At 35.7% G+C, this 21,036-nt stretch overlaps 1 protein-coding gene across 2 annotated transcripts; it reads left to right on the forward strand.

The window, feature by feature from the left end:
- The first annotated feature begins 162 nt into the window (after nt 1-162).
- Nucleotides 163-18,166, forward strand: LOC121371238 (2-oxoisovalerate dehydrogenase subunit alpha, mitochondrial-like). 2 transcript variants are annotated; one of them, XM_041496975.1, is made up of 9 exons: nt 163-269; nt 5,724-5,909; nt 6,447-6,642; nt 7,452-7,613; nt 12,672-12,816; nt 13,069-13,130; nt 14,022-14,163; nt 14,559-14,730; nt 15,500-18,166. In XM_041496975.1, exons 1-9 carry the CDS (start codon nt 174-176, stop codon nt 15,674-15,676), a joined length of 1,338 nt encoding a protein of 445 aa, XP_041352909.1. In that variant the 5' UTR covers nt 163-173; the 3' UTR covers nt 15,677-18,166. The 2 variants fall into 2 exon arrangements, with proteins under 2 accessions (XP_041352909.1, XP_041352910.1); XM_041496976.1 differs by lacking the exon at nt 163-269 and adding an exon at nt 3,449-3,574.
- The last annotated feature ends 2,870 nt before the right edge of the window (nt 18,167-21,036 follow it).

A 21,036-nucleotide genomic window follows, 5' to 3' on the forward strand; every position in this document is an offset into this window, starting at 1 on the left:
AAATAATAACAATTAATAACAAATAAAAAATATTGAATAAGCCGGATATATTTATTAAATTATATCGTTGATTAATTTTTATTTTTAATTATATATTTGAAGAAATAAAATGTATGATGAGTCAGTAGTATTGAGCACCTGTATGGTGACGTTTTACTCACCCACAGAAGAAAATGTCGCTGATTCGGCCTCTTGCGTTCCTTTTCAGGACAAGAAATTTACACAAGAGACATCAAAGTCTTCTGTACCGTTATATTCACAATTCAGAAGTATGATATGTTTAAATATATACACGTCTTTTTTATTCGCTGACAAGATATGTCGGGATCTTAATTTCAATAATGAAATGCAAATGCTATCCTATTGACTATTCTCGGAACCGGCGTGACGTCACACGGCCTAGTTACCGATCATCCGGGTCTTTGGGGGTGAAGCAAAGCCTTAGTGATTACTGGTTTACATAGAATAAAGTTATCATATTAACTTTTTACATGCCTTACATATTGTCATTTATTTTCTGTAGCTAACACACAGTTGCAATACGTCTTATGAGTATTATAACAGCTTGGGTTGCCATATTCTCGGAACCGAACATACGGGTACTTCGAGGTCTACAACCTAATAAAACATAAGTGTTACCTCGTCGAACAAACCTGCAAATGTTTTAATAATAGGGTTTATTCTGGTATATTTAGAAATAAAACACAAAAACTTACCTGAGTAAATAATGGTTAATATATATATGTATAATATTGGTGTTGTTTTATATCTAGTCCCAATGGATATTGCAGATATTTTCTTGTTCAGTCTTGTGCTGTATTGTAATTGTTATTGCAGTTCAATTTAAGTAATATCTACAAAACTAATTTTTAATAGTATACAGTTGGAGAAAGGAGGCAAATATGGTTGTTAATAAACTGATCTATATCGGTATGCCTTCTACTAGACTACACATATTTAACCTAAGTTGCTTTTAACCCGGGTTAAATTACCTCCTGTAGATGCACTTATATAGCATATTCAAGGAAAATATATGAATGAAATGAGATGGTTAAATGCTATATTCTTCATGTCAAACAGTATTTTCAAAATGGAAAACAAATATCAGATATGGCAGTTGACCATTCATTTTATTGCAGGTAATTTCTAAAGCAGATTACACACACACACACACACAAACACACACACTGAACTGTAGAATACCATGAAACTACATATATAAGTAAAAAGGTAAGTCCTCTAACTTGAACAAGTAAAATTTACAAATGTACCACAACCACCAAATTACATTGATCCACAATAGAATAGATTTTTATGTATTTAGATTTATGTATATGTATGTGTAGTGTTTTCCCTAGCTTGTTTTAGCACGGTGCAGCACCATGCCTCAATAGTCTAGCACCATCTTGCCTTAATCAGCACCATGCTTCCCTGAGATTAAATAAGCCTTTTTCACTAATTAATTCTAAAATTGCCTTTATAAAACACCCAAAAAGGTATTATTAATTAATAAAATGTGCCTTTTACATCTTTTGCCATTCATTTATTAAAGCAAGCACATAAATTACATTAATGTGTATTTCAATTAATTTTTGTGTATTTTTAATGAAAAAAGTGCCCCGAAAATGGTGAAAATGCCCCAAAAGTGTTTGGTCTACAATGCCTTGACAAATTTCTAGGGAAATCACTAATATGTGTGTGTGTGTGTGTGTGTGTATATATATATATATGTATGTATGTGTGTGTGTATATATATATATATATATATATATATATATATACACTTATACTGAAACAAAGGCACACACATTATTTACCCTCTGCACCAAAGTAAATACTAAACAGATTGGGGGGGGGGGGGGGGACGACCTATATTTTCTTACTGCAGGCCTGCTACAGACACATTTGAATTAATTTTTTTTTTTTTTTTAAAGTAAAAGTTTAAACAAGAATTTAGGCCTATATTATAATTATTATATGTGTGTAATTTAGCAGTATAAACTTTTATTTTAAAATTAAAAAATAAATAAATAAGATGTGGTATGGCAAAATAAATACAAGTATAGATAATATCCAAGCAACTAAGATTAAATGAAAAATAAAGACCACACAAATTTAATGATAAAGGAATATACTCTTTATTCAAGAATTGGATGCGTCCTTTTGTTGGGGGGGTTTTCATGGAAGACGATGGAATTGTGTATTTTATTTACAGTATAATGTGGGATTTTTATCACTGCACATGCTTTAACCATTTTGTTTGCTAAATTAATCTCTGTTGGTTTCAACAAGCAACAACATTAAAGTCAACGTAGTCACATTCTGTGAGGGAAGCCATGGAATTCCATCAGGTTTGTCGTTTTAATGACCCTACCCACAAGCGGCGCCTAGTCTCTTCTTTTGGAAATTTGTAAAACGATATTTTTTTTAGCATCATGTTATGGTTTATGCAGCCAACTGCACAACATGTGTTAGGCATCGTGACCGTTAACTGTTCTAAATGATCGACCAAAGTTGCCTCATTTCACTATCAAACCATACGTAACTAAGGAGAAGCTTCACCGTGTCACGTGATAAACAATGGCGGCCAGGGGTCAAAGTACCCGTATGTTCGGTTCCGAGAATTAGTATTGTCACAAAATTGTATCAGTTTGACAACTGAGTATGTTTGTCATTGGAGTGGTGGATGGGGGCGGTTACCTGGATCGTAGTCATAACAGCCCCAGTACTAAACGGCCTTAAAGGGACACACCCTAGTTATGGCTAGTTGTTAACCATTACGGCGTTGTTTTTCGCTATTAAACCCATTTTTTCACAATTAAAATTGCACTTTACTTACCGTTTATTATTTAGAATATACATTTCCATTCACCTGAAGTGTTTTTTGGTAATCCTGGTGTTTGTAATACCACAAAATGCATTTTTCGTATTTCTGAAAAACGGACGCACATTTGAGAAAAAAACGTTGAGCAGACAAGGTCTAATCTATTTTTAGACAGGATATTTCCATTTCAGTGTCACAGACGTTGGTATACCACGTGACCGTTATCATTTTGGTTCGGTTTGTTTTCTCGTGCACGGTTCGCGCAATCAACATCCGATTTGTTGTTGTTCATTTGTGAGATTTTTCTTCACAGTTCGTGAACATTTTCCTGTAACAATAAAGTTCAGACAAGTAAGTAACTCAATACAAAACGTTACAAACCCTTAAAACCAATAATGTTGCTAAGTCCTAATTTGTCGTGACGTAGGCATTGTTGTGCTTCGAGCGACATCTACCGGTGACATCAGAATACAAACTTTCAAAATTATTTCAAGCAATTGGGACATGGGGATTCCCATGGTATTTATGGGTAGATCAACCAAAAAGCCTCTGGATGCAACATCTATGCCATGGTTTAAGGAGCTGACCATGTGAATTGTGTGTCAGCTAACACATTAGTCATACCTGATCTTCACAGATATGGAACCCACCAGAAGGTAAAGGTGATCAGTCACTTCCAGCAGTCACAGAATGAGCACCACCAAAGCTACCAAGAGACTGACGGAAAGACTAACCCTAACCCTATTTATGGTAAGTATTTATAATGTTCTTTATACGTGACAGTGCCAAAGGAAAGTCCTGCCAAAAAGCCCATTAAAAGTTGATCATACAACCTAAGCATCCCAGGTAACCGGTATGCAGTCAAAACGGCCCCATGATGAAATGGCCCTGAACATGCAAGTCAAAACGGCCAAAGAAAAAAGTCAAAACGGCCAAAGAAAAAAGTTAAAACGGCAAAGAAAATGGTCAAAACAGCCAAAGAAAAAGTCAAAACGGCCAAAAGAAATGGTCAGAACGGCCAATAGGTACTATCACATTAAATTAATTCCCATTAGTAATAATTAGTAATCAATATAGCCTATATAAACATATATATAAAAACAACCAAAACAATTGAATCACTGGTAACAATTTATTAGCCTACACAATGCAATATACTATTGTAATTAAAACCACCAATTAAAATTTTATTTAACAACACTGAATTCAATCACAGAAAGGGGTGGAGGGTTAGTGGACCATCTATGTTTTCCGGGCGAGTGTGTATCGTCTGAACGAGTTCCTAGTGGCGCTGCTCACCCGGGGGCCACAACGGGCCTGTCCCCCAATTTACTAATATAATTAAGACCACCAATAGACCTTGTATTTGAAAAGAATTATAACAAATGAACGTTATATTTTTGACGTTCATGCGATAATAAACACCAAAAACGTTTTAGCCTACACATTTATGTATGAATGGCAGTGTGTAAAACTGTTTTGGTGTTTATCATCGCATGAACGTCAGAAATATAACATTCAATTCTTAAATAATAATGAAAATAATATACACACACAACAGCTCATTATAAGTTCATTATAAGCTCAATGGGCTTTGAGGTAGGGTTGGGGTTTGCTTGGTGCAATCTCTTGTATAATGGCTTGGGAGATGTGTTTGGAATGGTTATAATAATAACTATTCATGTTTCTCCAAAACTTACCTGTACTTAAAATTTACATATTAACACAGATGTACTAGTACACTAACCACATATGTAGATTTTAAACTCTTTGTTTATTCAAACATAAAATGATAAATAAGACGCAGATAATATCCGTGTAGTGAGACCGTACTATAAAAACTGTCTTTGCACAGTTATCTTTCTTGACACTTGTGTAGATGAAATACATTGTTAAAGTATTATAACTAAGGCCGTCTTGACATTTTTCAAGGGCTGTTATGACTTTTTCACTTTGGCCGTTTTGACTTTTAAGGGCCGTTTTGACTTTTTCACTTTGGCCGTTTTGACTTTTTTAGGGCCGTTTTGACCAATTATTGTTAAAGCCGCACACCCTAGTTCCATCCAGCGAAAATAAATTATAATTTGGTTAATCTACAAACCTGTAACACACTTAGATCACGTTTTTATCAAATGGAGTGAAAAAGCAGGTTTTATATCGATAAATACCAAGGGAATCCCCATGTCCCAATTGCTTGAAATAATTTTGAAAGTTAGTATTCTGATGTCACCGGTAGATGTCGCTCGAAGCACAACAATGCCTACGTCACGACAAATTTCACAGAGTGCGCACAGACTTGGGGTGCGTTCCTTTCACCTCTCCTGGACATGTTCCAACTGTTCTGTCCTGGTTGTATCCCCTCTCCAGATATCGTAAGACTTAGCAAAATTATTGGTTTTAAGGGTTTGTAACGTTTTGTATTGAGATACTTACTTGTCTGAACTTTATTGTTACTGAAAATGTTCACGAACTGTGAAGAAAAATCTCACAAATAAACAACAAGCAAACGACAACAAATCGGATGTTGATTGCGCGAACCGTGCACAAGAAAAGAAACCGAACCAAAATTATAACGGTCACTTGGTATACCAAAGTCTGTGACATTGAAATGGGAATATCCCCTCTAAAAATAGATTAGACCTTGTCTGCTCAACGTTTTTTTCTCGGAGGCCCGTGGCATTTTATGAAATAAGAAAAATGCATTTTGTGGTATTACAAACACCAGGATTACTAAAAAACACTTCAGGTGAATGGAAATGTATATTCTAAATAATAAACGGTAAGTAAAGTGCAATTTTATTTGTGAGAAAATGGGTTTAATAGCGAAAAACAACGGCGTAATGGTTAACAACTAGGGCGTGTCCCTTTAAGATACTGAATTTGTTTTTTGTATTTTTAGGTTTCATATTCATCAACTCATAAAGTTAGTTCAACAAGCTTTGAAGATAAACCTGAGTTCCCAGGATCAAGATCTCAATATGTTCACAAACTGGAATTTCTTCATCCAGAGATATTGCAGGGCATCCCTGTATACAGAGTCATGAACAGAAATGGGAAGATAATCGAGAGTGATCAAGATCCACAAGTAATATTTTCATTCTTTTTTTTTGACTGTTCAATTCATTTAAGCTTTTAGACTTAAAAGCATGTTTAATACGATGTCATATATAGGGTCTGTACCTATGTATCATTGTACAGTGAAACGTTCTAAAGCAGACATCCATGGGACCAAATGAAAAGTCTGGTTTTAAGGGGTACCCAGTTTAGAGAGGTTCTGTTCTGTACTTATATTTTAAAATGTCCGGTTTTGAGGGAATATTCCAGTTACTAAAGGTCTAGTTTAGAGGACTTTAACTGTAAAATAACAATATATACAGACAGGGTCTGGAAAAATGCCCTTTTCCCCCCATTCTGGGACTGATTACTATTCTTAAAGACTAAAGTAAATTATTGAAGTATGTACATAATCGGCTGGTCCCTCCATTGTTTGTAAAACAAATTCTACTTTGATCTGATCACTGGTCTTAGCCAGTTTTGTCCTTTTCGCTAATGACATATCTTCAATAATACTGCAATCATTCTTAGTCCGTATATTCATGTTTGGTCTTTTTATTTGCTCCAGCTTACCAAGGACACAGTGTTGAAAATGTACAAAGATATGACTCTGTTAAATACTATGGACCGTGTGCTGTATGAATCTCAGAGGCAGGGAAGAATTTCATTTTACATGACCAACTATGGTGAGGAAGGAACACATATTGGCTCAGCCTCAGCACTGGACCCAAGAGATCTGATATTTGGACAGTACAGAGAAGCTGGTAAGTGACTTGTAAACATAGAATAGAATGAAAAACCAGCTGATTTGAGCCATTAAATTGTAGTTTTTTAAAATATGTGAAATATTTTACAATTTGAGAGTACTGTTCATATTGCAATGGATTATAGTTTGAGAAAAAACTACTTCAAAGATGATACATTTGGTTTCACTCATAGAGACATTAGGTACTAAATGTACTTACTCAGTCACCTTAAGGTTAAATTAACAAGGGTCATCCTTTAATTTTCGGGGAATCATGGCAAGTGTTGCTTTCAGTTTAACAACAGAAAATAGCAACAAACTTTTCCTTCAAAACAGGGGCACAAAGGCAACTTATCTTTCTATCAAATGTTTTGACAAAACTCATTTCACCCAGATACCTTGGACTTAGCCTATGCAGTTTGTTGGATATGGATGTCTTTTACCATATCACCAATGCTAAGTTTATTATTTCTTACATATACAACATGGAACGTATAGGAAGGTAGCAAACCAGGTAGGGGACCACATTTTTCTTGCTAACAGCAAGATCCATTTTGGGGAACAAAATGGTAAGTAAGGAAGGCAACCACGGCACTAAGACTTGCTGTTGTTGCCATAGTATAATTCAAACACTGATTTCATAGATCTATTGATGTTTCGCTAGGTGAGATTAGCCCAGGTGGACCTTTTGTTGTTTTAATCACTAGTCATTTATGAATATTCTTGCAGTTTTCTAGTAAATGAGTCAATACATGTTGATTTAATGTATCTAGTGCTGACATTATGTAATTTTTACTTAAATTGTTAATTTAATTTTATGTATTTCAGGAGTGCTGATGTGGCGTGGTTTTACTTTAGATCAGTTTATGAATCAATGCTATGGTAACCATCTTGATTTTGGAAAAGGACGACAGATGCCAGTTCATTATGGTTCTAAAAAACTGAACTTTGTAACAATATCTTCTCCACTTGCAACTCAGATGCCACAGGGTATGTCTTAGTAATCATACTAAATTAGTAATGCTGATTATCACTACTGGTTTGCACATGAATAATCAGAGATCACATATTGATTATTAATCAATTATAATCATTTCATATGTAAGTATATATGGGTATGTTAAAGTTATAAAGCTACCAATTGATGTTGAAAAGTAATTGTATGAACTACAAGAATACAGGTAGGTAGGTAGGTAGAATTATGCATTATCATTCGAATGTTGCAGCTTAACAGTTTACATGAAATTTTTTTATACAATATAATATTTGTGTAAAAGGAAACTAATTATTATTAAAGTGCTTTTCCAGACCATACACTAAAATTTCAAATTCCACAATTAAATGCCTTCTTAATTCATTGCAATAATATTTTACACCGGTATGTAAATCAATAATTACGAAAATGCCCCTTAAAAGTATTAAAACATTACTCCCGTAGAACACTGCCGGAAACAACCGAGTAAAATTCTCGGTAAAAACATTTGCCTGTAAATAGCCATGACGTCATGAAGGGAACTCGCTTCACAGAAACCTACCACAAGATGACTTCAAGTGAAAGTGGGACCGACAGTGACTGCCAAGCTCAATTATCATGCGATTCTTCTTTCGATGATGAATAGTGTAGTAATGACGACTGGACTAATATTTGTGCAACACAACAAATAATGCCTTATCAGTTTGAACCTGGATCATCTTCTGACGAACCACCGGCATGACAGATGACAATGAAAATGGTTGTGAAGACGGCTTACCACTAATTTACAACTTTTATTCTTGTTTTATTCTTTAGCTTTGCGTGTGAATTATTTTGCTACACTGTATGTTCTAATACCTGATATCGGTAATTTTAAGAAATAAACAAAAACAACTTTTAGTTTGTTCCATCCCTCCATAAAGATGTTTTTTTTGTGAATAATTTCAGTTTGGTTTGACGTAAAAAAAAAAAAAAAAAAACCCAGTAAAAGTGTTTTGGAAATAACAAAACAATACTATTTTTGTGTGCAGTTGTGAAAACAGTCAGCTCAGAAATAAATAACTTATAGTACATTCCATAGTATAAAAAAAGGTGTTGTCTGTGGGAAGGTATAGTAAAATTTATTTAATGTATTTATAGTCTGTCTCACAGGGAACGCCTTTTTTCATACTATGGAATTTACAAGTTATTTAATTCTGAGCCGATTGTTTTCTAAGTTGCATACAAAAATAGCTATTTTTTTCTTATTTACAAAAAACTTTTTTGTAGGATGGAACGGACTAGGCTATAGATACTTACTTGTCTGAACTTTATTGTTAATGAAAATGTTCTCAAACGGTAAAGAAAAACCTCACAAATGAACGAGATGCAAACAACAACAAATCGGATCTGGTTGATTGCACGAACCGTGCAGTTTGGGATGTTGACGATATGCACTCCAAGGTCGTTTCGATGTGGATGGCGTCGGCTTGTTGTCATTTATTTTGTGTTGCAGAAACATTGTTGGTATGGCATCTTTTTGAAAAGCTATAACATATGGGTATTCCCATATCTCGCTTAAACCGACAAGCCAGTTTGGATGAATTGAAACTAAAGTGTCTGCTGTCGCAATGGTCTCCGGCATTTTCTTCCTGTCCAGTCTTTCCATGTTGTTTTAATCAAATTCACACACAATTTTCTTACAGCAACATTACTAGGAAATGCGTGAAGACTAAATTTATCGGCTTTTGTATTGCTACAGCCGCCAACAACACACCGTTTAACCATAATAAGCACACGAGAAGCAATTAACAATGGCGCTGAAACGAAACGAATTCAGCTGGTTCTGTTTATCAGGGGAATATTTTTAAATGGAAAATATACTGGTATATAATTAATTTTGTTTTTAATTTTCTAATATTAAATAATATGTTGATTGATATAGCTCAATACATAATACATCTGGAACAGCACTTTAATATTATAGCTGACAGCACAATATATCTTGTTTACACTGCAATGAGTAAGATGTACAGTTATATGCATCCAAATATCATACATGACATCGTTTTACATGCTTGTGGTTATTATCCTGAGTATTCATGTTAAAAACTAGTGAAATGTATATACTATATATACAGTATTTATATATGTGCATAACTATTTGTATGTTTAAATATTATTTATTACCATATGTGACGCAACATGTATAGTGATATATATATATATATATTTATATATATTTATATATATATATATATATACTCTTCAAAAGAAGAAACGCAAAATCACATTGTCGTAACATTTGGAGAATTGATTTAATTATTGAATGGTGAGTCCGATAATTACCAAATGTTGCAGGATTGTTCACAATTCACTCTAGTCCATTGTGAGTAAGTGATAGGACACACCACCAAGGTCAAGGTCATCTGGAGTCAATACCGGGTGTGGCCTCCGCGTGTGTTGACAACTGCCTGGCACCGCCTGCCCATTGAAGCAACCAGAGTACGGATGACGTCCCGGGGGATGGTGGCCCACTCGGCCTGCAAGGCTGCTGCCAGCTCGGGCAGGGTCTGGGGCTGTGGTTGTCGCTGTCGGAGACGTCGGTCCAACTCGTCCCATAGATGCTCAATTGGGTTCAAATCCGGTGATATCGATGGCCAAGGAAGGACATTAATGTTGTTGTTCTGTAGGAAAGCCGTTGTGAGACGTGCTGTGTGAGGCCTGGCGTTGTCATGTTGGAACACTGCGTTGGCGTTGGCCATAACTGGAACGATGTGTGGCCAGAGGATCTGGTCAATGTAGCCCTGTGCATTCAGGTTGCCCTGCACGTGGACCAGGTCAGTTCTGCCAGTGTGTGAGATGGCTGCCCACACCATGACACTACCCCCGCCGAATCTGTCCACTTCCTGCACGCAGTTTGCCGCATAACGTTCACCACGACTCCTATACATGCGACATCTTCCATCATGACGTCGGAGCAGAAATCGGGACTCGTCACTGAACCACACCTGTCTCCATCGCAGTTGAGGCCATTGTCGATGAATCTGGCACCACTGCAGTCGGAGTCGACGGTGTTGTGGTGTTAAGATGACACCTCGAACTGGACGTCTGGCACGAATTCCTACCTCACATAGGCGGTTCCGTACGGTCTGGTCGGATATCCTGCGCAAACCTGGTATTGCTGCGGCTGTGGAGGTGGCAGTAGTCAATCGTTCCCGAAGGTGGCGTACCCGGATGTAGCGGTCCTGCCCGGGGGTAGTGACCCGTGGTCGACCGGATCTAGGGAGGTCACGTGTTGATCCATGTTGCTGGTAACGGTCCCACAGTCTGGAGATGGTGCTTGGGGACACATGGAATGCCCTGGCAACGGCCGTTCTGGATTCGCCTGCGTCTAGTCGGCCGATGGCATTGTTTCTCTGCGGTTCACTGAGACGTGGCATGTCCTGGATTGTCAACTGTCGGCCAGATACAGAGGCCAGGCAAGCGAACACCCTGCACTTTTATACTGTCGGTGTTCATGTTGCACGTGCAGACAACGCACGTGCAGTGGTGACATGGTTTGCACGTGGCTGCGTTTTTGCGAATATTCACATTTTGGAACTTTATTGTACAGTAGCTGCGTTTTATCAAATGTAACCGTGGGAATGTGTTTGGGACATGCAATGACCTTATATTCACAAAGCATGAACCGGTAGGAAACATAAAATCGGAGTTATAACCCATTTGTACCCTTTTGCATTTCTTTTTTTGAAGAGTATATATATATATATTTATATCATATAAGCTCAAGCTTAATACAACGTACTTTTGTAAACTGTACACGCAACTTTAATTCCAGTCCGCCATTACTAGATATTCAAATGACGTAAGAATATGTGGCGCGGTGTATTTTTGAATGGAAATGACGTCAAACTCTAATGACGTCATTCTGGATGTCCTTACATCAAAATAAAGTTATGCCTAACGTTTTTTTGTTTTCTGAACGCTGGACAGCTTTCAGTGTCAAATTGCCATTGAAATGTTTTTATTTGATGACTATGAATGCATACGTCAATCATGGAGTGTCACCCAAGTACGTTTGCTTAAATGTCAATAAACCTAGTGCTGAGACCTGGACTAATTTACATCTAATTTGCAAAGTTATCAAATTCTCAATCTGATCTGAAAAATATCACATACTTTGATTGCACTGAAAATGTAAGATATTATATGATAAATATATATATATATATATATATATATATATATATACACACACACACATATATACATATATACACACACACACACACACATATATATATATATATATATATATATATATATATATATATACATACACATATACATATACATATATATAAGCATATTGCAAATGTACAATAGGCAATGGCCACCTGAAGTACAGAATAAATATCTTATCTTATCTTATCAGGTTCACATACTAGCAATAGTTACATTTATTGTAAACCAGATGTAAAATTCTGCAACAGTTATAGAATCTGTATGGCAATTGGTACACTATATTTTGCACATGTATGAACATCTTCACGCTTGCAGGCTATGTCGTTCATACAGTGTGTAAAGCAGTTGTTGTTTCATATTTGTATGAATGTCAGACATTATCACATTCTATTTTCATATTCTCAAAAAAGAGTAAAACAGAGTGAATTTGAAATGGCAACTATATTTAAACCTTTATATAAAAAAAAAATTGTTTAACGACGCCACTAGAGCACATTGATTTATTAATAGATCAAACATTTGGTAATTGTTGACATAGTCTTAGAGAGGAAGCCTGCTACATTTTTCCATTAGTAGCAAGGGATCTTTTTTATCCACCATCCCACAGACAGCATAGCACATATCACGGCCTTTGATATACTAGTCGTGATGCACTGGCTTGAACAAGAAATAGCCCAGTGGGCCCTCTGGTGGTGATCAATCCTACAATGGCCATACATTTGGCAAAAACTTTACCACTGGGCTACATCCCACCCCATAAACCTTTATATAAAAGCCCATTTTGGTGTTTTTTAAAATGAGTGCAGAGAGCTTTTAATTTGATATTTTTCTTCTCTTTTTGTTTTCAGCTGCTGGTGCAGCATATGCATTTAAGGTACAGAAAAAAGGACTCTGTGTTGTGTGTTATTTTGGAGAAGGTGCTGCTTCTGAGGGAGATGCGCATGCTGCGTTTAATTTTGCAGCTGTTCTCGACTGTCCCATTATTTTCTTCTGGTACGTTGAACTGGTAACGGGTGATAGTTAATCTTCACTGGGGTTCTTTTCATCTAACCATTGGGAATCGTTATTACAAAAAATATTTAAGAATGTTACATTTTAAAAGAAATACTTGCACACTAATAGTAATTAATATTTGGAATTTTTACTTATGTCATATGTTTACAATTCATTAAAAATAGTATCTGTAAAAGCAATGGATTTAGGATTATTATTTAATATTATCATGTTTCTTTTGTCTGTTTTCAGTCGAAATAATGGATATGCTATTTCTACTCCAACTAAAGATCAGTATAAAGGTGATGGTATTGGTGAGTTTAAACAATTCTTTCTTTGAATTTTTTTTTTTTAATGCATGAATTGGTGCATTACTTTATTGCTTTTGCTTTTGTAAATATAAAAATAAGCAACGGAGAGAACTAATTGTTCCCCACATTATTATCTATAGTTCAGTTAGGTACCTTTTTTTATTTACTTGTAATATGTAACGGACAGACTTTGTTAACAATCTGAAATTTGACTTCTACTAATTATTGCTTCCAATTATTTTCAGTATACAGGCCCATAGGAATGGGTGGGGGAGGGGTCCTACTTCATATAAATAAAGATAATGATCTGGCTTGTTCCCTCTCACTGGAGACCATGCTCTACTCCCAATTAGAAATTATGCCGCTCACTCCAGATATTATTCCTATAGCCCTAAACCCAATTTCACAAAACATTGTAAGCTTAGTTTTGCACATAAATTTAAATCTACGACTAATCTACAATTCTTATTACTTCTAACAGTACCACTAATATAGTTTGAAGGGTACCTATTTCACTTTCTTTAGTCCTTAAAATGTTTCATCTTCAATAATAATGTAATTTTCGGCGTCAAATAGATGACAAACACGTGTAAATGTTTGGCTGGTATAATTGCTAGTTGCAGACTTAAATTTACGATGTTTAGTAAAATTGGCTCCTGGTATATTCTTTTGGAAAAGGTGTATCCTTTGTCACAGGTCTCACACTGGAACAAATTTTTGATTAGCGAGTTTTCAGATATGTAGAGCATTTTCTTAAAAACTATTAAAATGTGGTTGATTTAAGGAAAATTTTATTAGTCAAACAGAAAATGTTGTAGCCATATTGTATCAAAATGAGCCCTACTTTGATTGTCAATAAAACTATATAATGTTTTTGTTTACCCATTGTTTCAGCTGCAAGAGGCCCTGGGTATGGAATGATCACTGTTCGAGTTGACGGCAATGACGTATTCGCTGTTCACAATGCTACTAAGCATGCAAGAGATATTTGTGTTTCTCAGAACAGACCGGTTCTTATAGAAGCAATGACATACAGGTGAGCCTGAGGTTTTTAATATTTATTTGAATTTAAACAATTTATCGTTTCCATCACAATTTATGCCTAACATTTTGGCAGCCTCCTGATTGTTTTCGATATATTTTCCAGGGAGAATGACTCAGCCCCCCTATTATCTATAAACTTCAATCTCCACAGTCTAGACTGCTCCGTGCATAAATTTTTGCACTCGCACCTGTTTACTTGTTCAGTTTATTAGTCCATGTTTTAAAATGTAATGATATAAAGACCTATAATGTTGACATATATATGTTAGCTTCTTAAAATTATTTTGTAAGATACACATATTCCCTGGTAGCAATTAGTAAATGATAAATATAGCACTTGCTAGGGTACATTGGTGAAATGTTCTTATTTTTAAAAATCCATGTTAGAATTGGGCATCATAGTACATCCGATGACAGTTCAGTGTATCGGTCAGTGGATGAAGTCAGTTACTGGGACAAACAGGATAACCCTATAACACGTCTTCGTCACTATATGGAGAACCAGGGATACTGGGATGACGAGATGGAAAAAGAGTGGAAAGTGGAATCAAGGAAAATGGTAAGCAAAAGGACTTGTAAACTATTACTGCATATTTAAAAAAAAAAAAAAGTTAACGTTTGGTTTGTTTAACGACATCACTAGAGCACATTGATTTATTAATCATCAGCTATTGGATGTCAAACATTTGGCTATTCTGACATATAGTCTTTGAGAGGAAACCTGCTACATTTTTCCATTAGTACCAAGCGATCTTTTATATGCAACATACCACAGACAGGAAAGCATATACTATGGGGATCAGTGCTAGACCAACCGTGCATCAGACGAGTGCTTTACCATGGGCAACATTCCGCCCCCTTTAAAACAAAATAATGCTCTTTTTCCTGTACTTGCTGTTTTTGTTTTGAAATGCATAGATCTTGTTTCATTTATTGAATTATTGGTTTGTATTTATGACAGCATCAAGTTCTTATATTTTCAAAAGTGCTCAGTTGTGGATGACATACATGTATTAGGGCTTATAGTGCAACACTGAAGTAGTAAACATTGTACGGAACATTTGCTCAAGCGGCGTTCTCATTATGCAATTAGTCACACTGACTTGCCACGTACAATCAAATCATACTGTGAGAACACATAAATCGGAACGACATTAGTGTTATACGACAAGTCGTGTTGAGAGTCGTATGTCCTATTTCTCATGATAAATCGCATGCCACAAGTCAGTGTGACTAATCGCATAATGAGAACAAACCGCTTTAGGGACCATTAAGTAATGAATAACGCATATTTCATCTTTATACATGTAGTATTATTTTCACTTCAGGTCATGAAGGCATTTGCGGCAGCAGAACCTCGTAAAAAGCCAAACCCTGAATACCTGTTCACCGATGTGTATGACAAAGTGCCGCCCCATCTACAGGAGCAGCTTAAAGAAATGAAGAAACATGTCCAGCAGTACAAAGAACATTACCCGCTGGAACAACATGAGAAAATGTCCTAGATGTTTGTTGTAAACTGTGAAGTGCTAACAGTTAGATTGTGTGTTTCCTCCACACTGTCATCTCTTCTGGGACCGCTGTTTTATGCATTAACAGTCAGATCTAAAGATTCAAATTTAGTTTGGACCTAGACTTCATGACATTAGTCAGGATACTAATTTTGAGTCCACAACACATAACAAAAAAAATTTATAATCACAGAGTGAGGTATACTTTGTCATAATTAAAATTTTTATTTCACTGTCTCACTTTCTTGGTGTTCAAATAATTGCGACATCTGGTGGTGCAGCTCCACTATTTGAATTATTAAGTGCCACATTGAAGGGGTTTTTGTTTTTTGTACTGTAGTGACAGGACTTGAAACACTTGTTTTATTATTAGGTGATATTGTAGACATTAGCACTTCATTGGCACATTTTTTGATAGTGAATTCAACCAATTAAAAAGAAAAAGAAAAGATAAAATATTTTCAATTTGTAATAAATCTTTTGGAAAAACGGCGAAAACAACTGAAAAATTACGTTAAATATATTTTCAGTTTGTAAAGGATCTTCTTTTGGATCTCTGCTTTCCAACAGTGTTGTTTTGTTGTTTTTAATTATCTATAGATTTAAAGCCATCAGATTATTTTAGTAAAAACTGCTTTTCAAAACACAAATTAGTTCTCTCAGATGTTTTTCAACTATACTGATTCATACTGTCCTACACTGATTCTTTGTTAATTCAGTCATATGTGAATAAAAGATTGTTGTTAGCTAGTCAAAATGGCAGGTAATGTACCTAAAGCCTACTTACTTTTAAACTTTCAAACTAAACTATGTAGGCTATAGTATTATATATGGTAGCCTATGCCAGATTAATTTCACAAATACATAGTATATAATACATAGTACATTAATAAAATGGAAGGTTCGGTTTTTTCAATGCTGTTATTTAAAAAATATGTGTCACTTGTACAAATGGAGCATTTCTTTGTAAATATAGATTTATGAATTTTATATGAAATGTGGTAGAAACCCTGTATCTTGGGTTCTTTATTATTAACTAGTCCTATTGCAGGCCCGTAGGAATGACTTTGGGAGGGGATGGGGGGTGCACTGATCGATCGGGTACAAACTCTATATCAGATTTTTGTTACAATGGCAAACATTAATGTATAAATTAAAAAGCCTTACAAGTGGGGGGGGGGGGGGGCATGCTCTCCCCCCCCCCACCACCACACACACACACCCCGGTTCCTACGGGCCTGCTATTGTAATCGAATGATACAAAAATCTGATATATACAATATACCTCATTTACTTATTTGTGAATTATAGCTGGAAATTATTACACAGGATAGTCTTAGTACCTTGTCCATTTTGATGTGCATTTTTTTCATTTTGACTCGGTTGTGTATTGGTGCAGGTTGATATAAGTGTGTGTGTCCGGGATGTGTATTGGATTAGTTACAGGTGGGTATTAAAGTTTGGCTTTGATTATTTCAGTGGTGTGCATATTTGATAGTTGAAAGGAATATTATTTTACAAATAAATGTTTGATACAGTACAATAATACCATATATTCACATTATCATTGATGTTATAAAAAGAAATCACAGACCTGTGAAAATGAAATTACAACGAATAATTATTGTCCATTACGAAAGTAATGTGACACGATCAGGTTGATACTGAATGACATGGTTTCATTGGTTTACCTTGAATATTAATATTATACATTACCTGCTATAATTAACCAATCAGGAACAACTTTAAAATGCATATCAACATGTGCAAAGCAGATTGAAATTTGTTTTATTTGGTCAAAAATGTTTATTCTTTGTAATTCTATAATATTTGTTAAATAGATGGTAAAAAATATTACTGACATCCCTAATTATGTTGGGGTTGGGTTTTTGTTTACTAATATTGTACATACTGATACTAGAGGGGAATTTTGTAATTATATCTATCATGATCACTCAAGAAATTGTTTCTGAGAAATAAATTTCTTAATGTTGAAATCCAGGGTTGATTTCCTCTGTGATAGTGTTGGGTAGATAATGAATATTAGAGTGAATGGATGTGTATGTATTTTCATGAAAAACAGTTGTATGCAAGAGGTTACTCACACTACGAGTCCAGTCATATTGTGTCATACAATACATGTGTGTGGGTTATGTTCAAGAATAACGCTTTACAACAACTAGTGTCAGATGATCATGATTAATTAAATAATTAAAATAACTCTGAAGATAATGTATTGGGCTTCAGTAAAAAGCAAGTTAATATTACCTTCTTCCAGTTTTTATCATCTTCCAGTGATTATATTTTACCAGACAAGAACATAACCTTGTTGAGATTGAATACTCTTAATCTGGGCTTATTTCACAAAACATCGTAAGTTTACGTCTGCAACTAGCAGTTATACTGGTCATTCATTTACATGTGTTTGACATCTGTTTGATGCAGAAAATTACATCATTACGGAAGGTGGAGTATTTTAAGGACAAAAGCAAATGAAATATGTGTACTTCAAACTATATTTCTTGTACTATAATAATAATAAGAAGAATTGTGGTTTAGTCGTAATTTTAACTTTACCTACAAAACTAGGTTTACGATGTTTTGTTAATTTGGGCCCAGACCTGTGATAGTATCTTTATACCTGGAGGTTAATATTGCTATAGAATATCTTTACATTGTAGTTATAACATGTTATAAATCTATTAACAGTATTATAATTTTAATAGATGACAAAATGGGTCTATGATCTGTATTCACCTTCATGGTTTATTGTAGTGTGTTGCAGTGTGTGTTCATAATAAACAAGTCTGCATATGTTGTTCATGTTTGTGTTTTACATGAATTTAATGTTTGTTTAGGAAAAACATGTTGAGCCGAATGTATAAAGTGTGTTTATGTCTTCCATACAGTTACAATGCATAAATACCTGCATTTAAGAAAAACAGGCTTCATAAATTCAGCCCCTGATGTTTTAATATTCCACAGCAAAATAACATGGATCCTGACCTTGGCCTATAGTCCTTTCCAGGCTCCATAAACATTGTTTTTTGTAAATAATTTTAGTTTGATTTGATATGAGAAGAAAAGTAATTATTTTGGAAATGATAGAAAAACCCACTATTTTTGTGTGCAATTTAGAAGACAGTCGTCTCGGAAATAAATAACTTACGGTACATACTATAGTAAGGAAATGACTTTCCCTGGCGGGAGAACGATAGACATTTTGAAGTACTGGAGGTGATTCTCTGATGGAATCCTGCCAGTGGTGAACCATCAGTGGTGTCAGTGTTGGCCAACCATCAGTGGTTTCAGTGTTGGCCAACCTTCAGTGGTTTCAGTGTTGGCCAACCTTCAGTGGTTTCAGTGTTGGCCAACCGTCAGTGGTTTCAGTGTTGGCCAACCTTCACTAGTCACTGATGTTAGCTAGAGGCGGGACGTAGCCCAGTGGTAAAGCATTCGCTTGATGTGCTCGATCCCCGTCGGTGGACCCATTGGGCTATTTGTCATTCCAGCCAGTGCTCCACAACTGGTGTAACAAAGGCCGTGGCATGTACTATCCTGTCTGTGGGATGGTCCATATAAAAGATCCCTTACTGTTAATCGAAAGAGAGTAGCCCATGAAGTGGTGACAGCGGGTTTCCTCTCTCAATATCTGTGTGGTCCTTAACCATATGTCTGACTCCATATAACTGTAAATAAAATGTGTTGAGTGCATCGTTAAAACAAACATTTCCTTCCTTCTTGATGTTAGCTATCAGCAGTCCTTTGCTCATTAATCAACATTAGTGTATCGGTAAATTCTTGCTATAAACCTTCCAACCAAATTCAAATTTGAGCCAACATAGTGTTTTACCACTGATGGGTGATTGGTTTAAGAGTTATTTTTAGTAGAAAGCTGCTGAATCCACACTGCTATCATAATATCTGAGCTCTACAGACATATGTATCTTCCAAAAAAGATTAATATTTTCCCCAATTTTGGTACCAAAAAAGTAATGGCCTACAACACGGACTATATGTACCATTGATCTGTGTCTTTAATTGTTACTCGTAAAAATCACGGGCGTAGGAAGGTGCCAAAAAATGTGTGTGTGTGTGTGTGGGGGGGGGGGGGGGGCACGTACAATCACACACAAACACATGTATACATACATGTATAAATATATATAAACCAGTGCTGCTACAACAAAGTGGGTGGCGCATTTACACCCCCCCCCCCCCACATACACACACTTTCTACACCAGTGAAAATCATAACCTAGATCATAAAAAAGCATACTCACACTTATGTCTCTTGTACAAACTTATTAATTAAAAAAAGTAAAGTTTCTTTTATTTAACGACAATACTAGAGCACACTGATTTTTTATCTTATCATTGGTTATTGGACGTCAAACATGGTCATTTTGACACTGTTTTTTAGAGGAAACCCGCTGTCGTCACATATGCTACTCTTTTTACGACAGGCAGCAAGGAATATTTTATTTGGGCTTCCCACAGGCAGGATAGCACAAACCATGGCCTTTGTTGAAGCAGTTATGGATCACTGGTCGGTGCAAGTGGTTTACACCTACCCATTGAGCCTTGCGGAGCACTCACTCGATCAGGGTTTGGAGTCAGTATCTGGATTAAAAATCCCATGCCTCGACTGGGATCCGAACCCAGTACCTACCAGCCTGTAAACCGATGGCCTAACCACGACGCCACCGAGGCCGGTTTATTAATTAAATGCTTGTGATAAAACATTTACAATTTGTCCATTTGAATCTTATGACAATTTAAATATTGACAGTCAAAATGTACAGACTATTATTTTGACCAAAACTATCTTTGTATAAGTAGTAGTAATCTTAACTATGTTTGATAACGTTGACAATGAAGCCAACAATAGTGTAGTTAAAAGGCAATAATTACAGCAAAATGTATCTATTCTCTCCCGTCTCATTCAAGACGACCCATATGTACATTTGTCATCAATAAGCAAACTCCTTAAATTGGATTTTGTTGAAGTAAAATATAGTTCGAGGTTTGTTAAAGCATCTTCTTTCAGGATCATTACCAGGTAATATACCCACAATAAACAAAATACATTCAGTTTAACATATTATTACATTTTATAGTGTTTATTATTATTTTTTTAAATAAATTATTATGTGTATTCGGTGAGGACCAATTGTCCACCCTACTCAGTGGCGTAGGAATGTGCCAAAAAGTGGAGAGCACACTTTTATATTTACACACTTTTACACCATTATAAAGCAAAATATCTGAAAAGTGTGGGGGGGGGGGGGCATGCCCACCTTGGGCCCCCCCCCCCCCCCCCACACGCCAGTGCTACTCGTCACATTTTAGGC

Source organism: Gigantopelta aegis, chromosome 4, assembly GCF_016097555.1.
Source record: "Gigantopelta aegis isolate Gae_Host chromosome 4, Gae_host_genome, whole genome shotgun sequence".
In the NCBI taxonomy this organism is placed as follows: domain Eukaryota; kingdom Metazoa; phylum Mollusca; class Gastropoda; order Neomphalida; family Peltospiridae; genus Gigantopelta; species Gigantopelta aegis.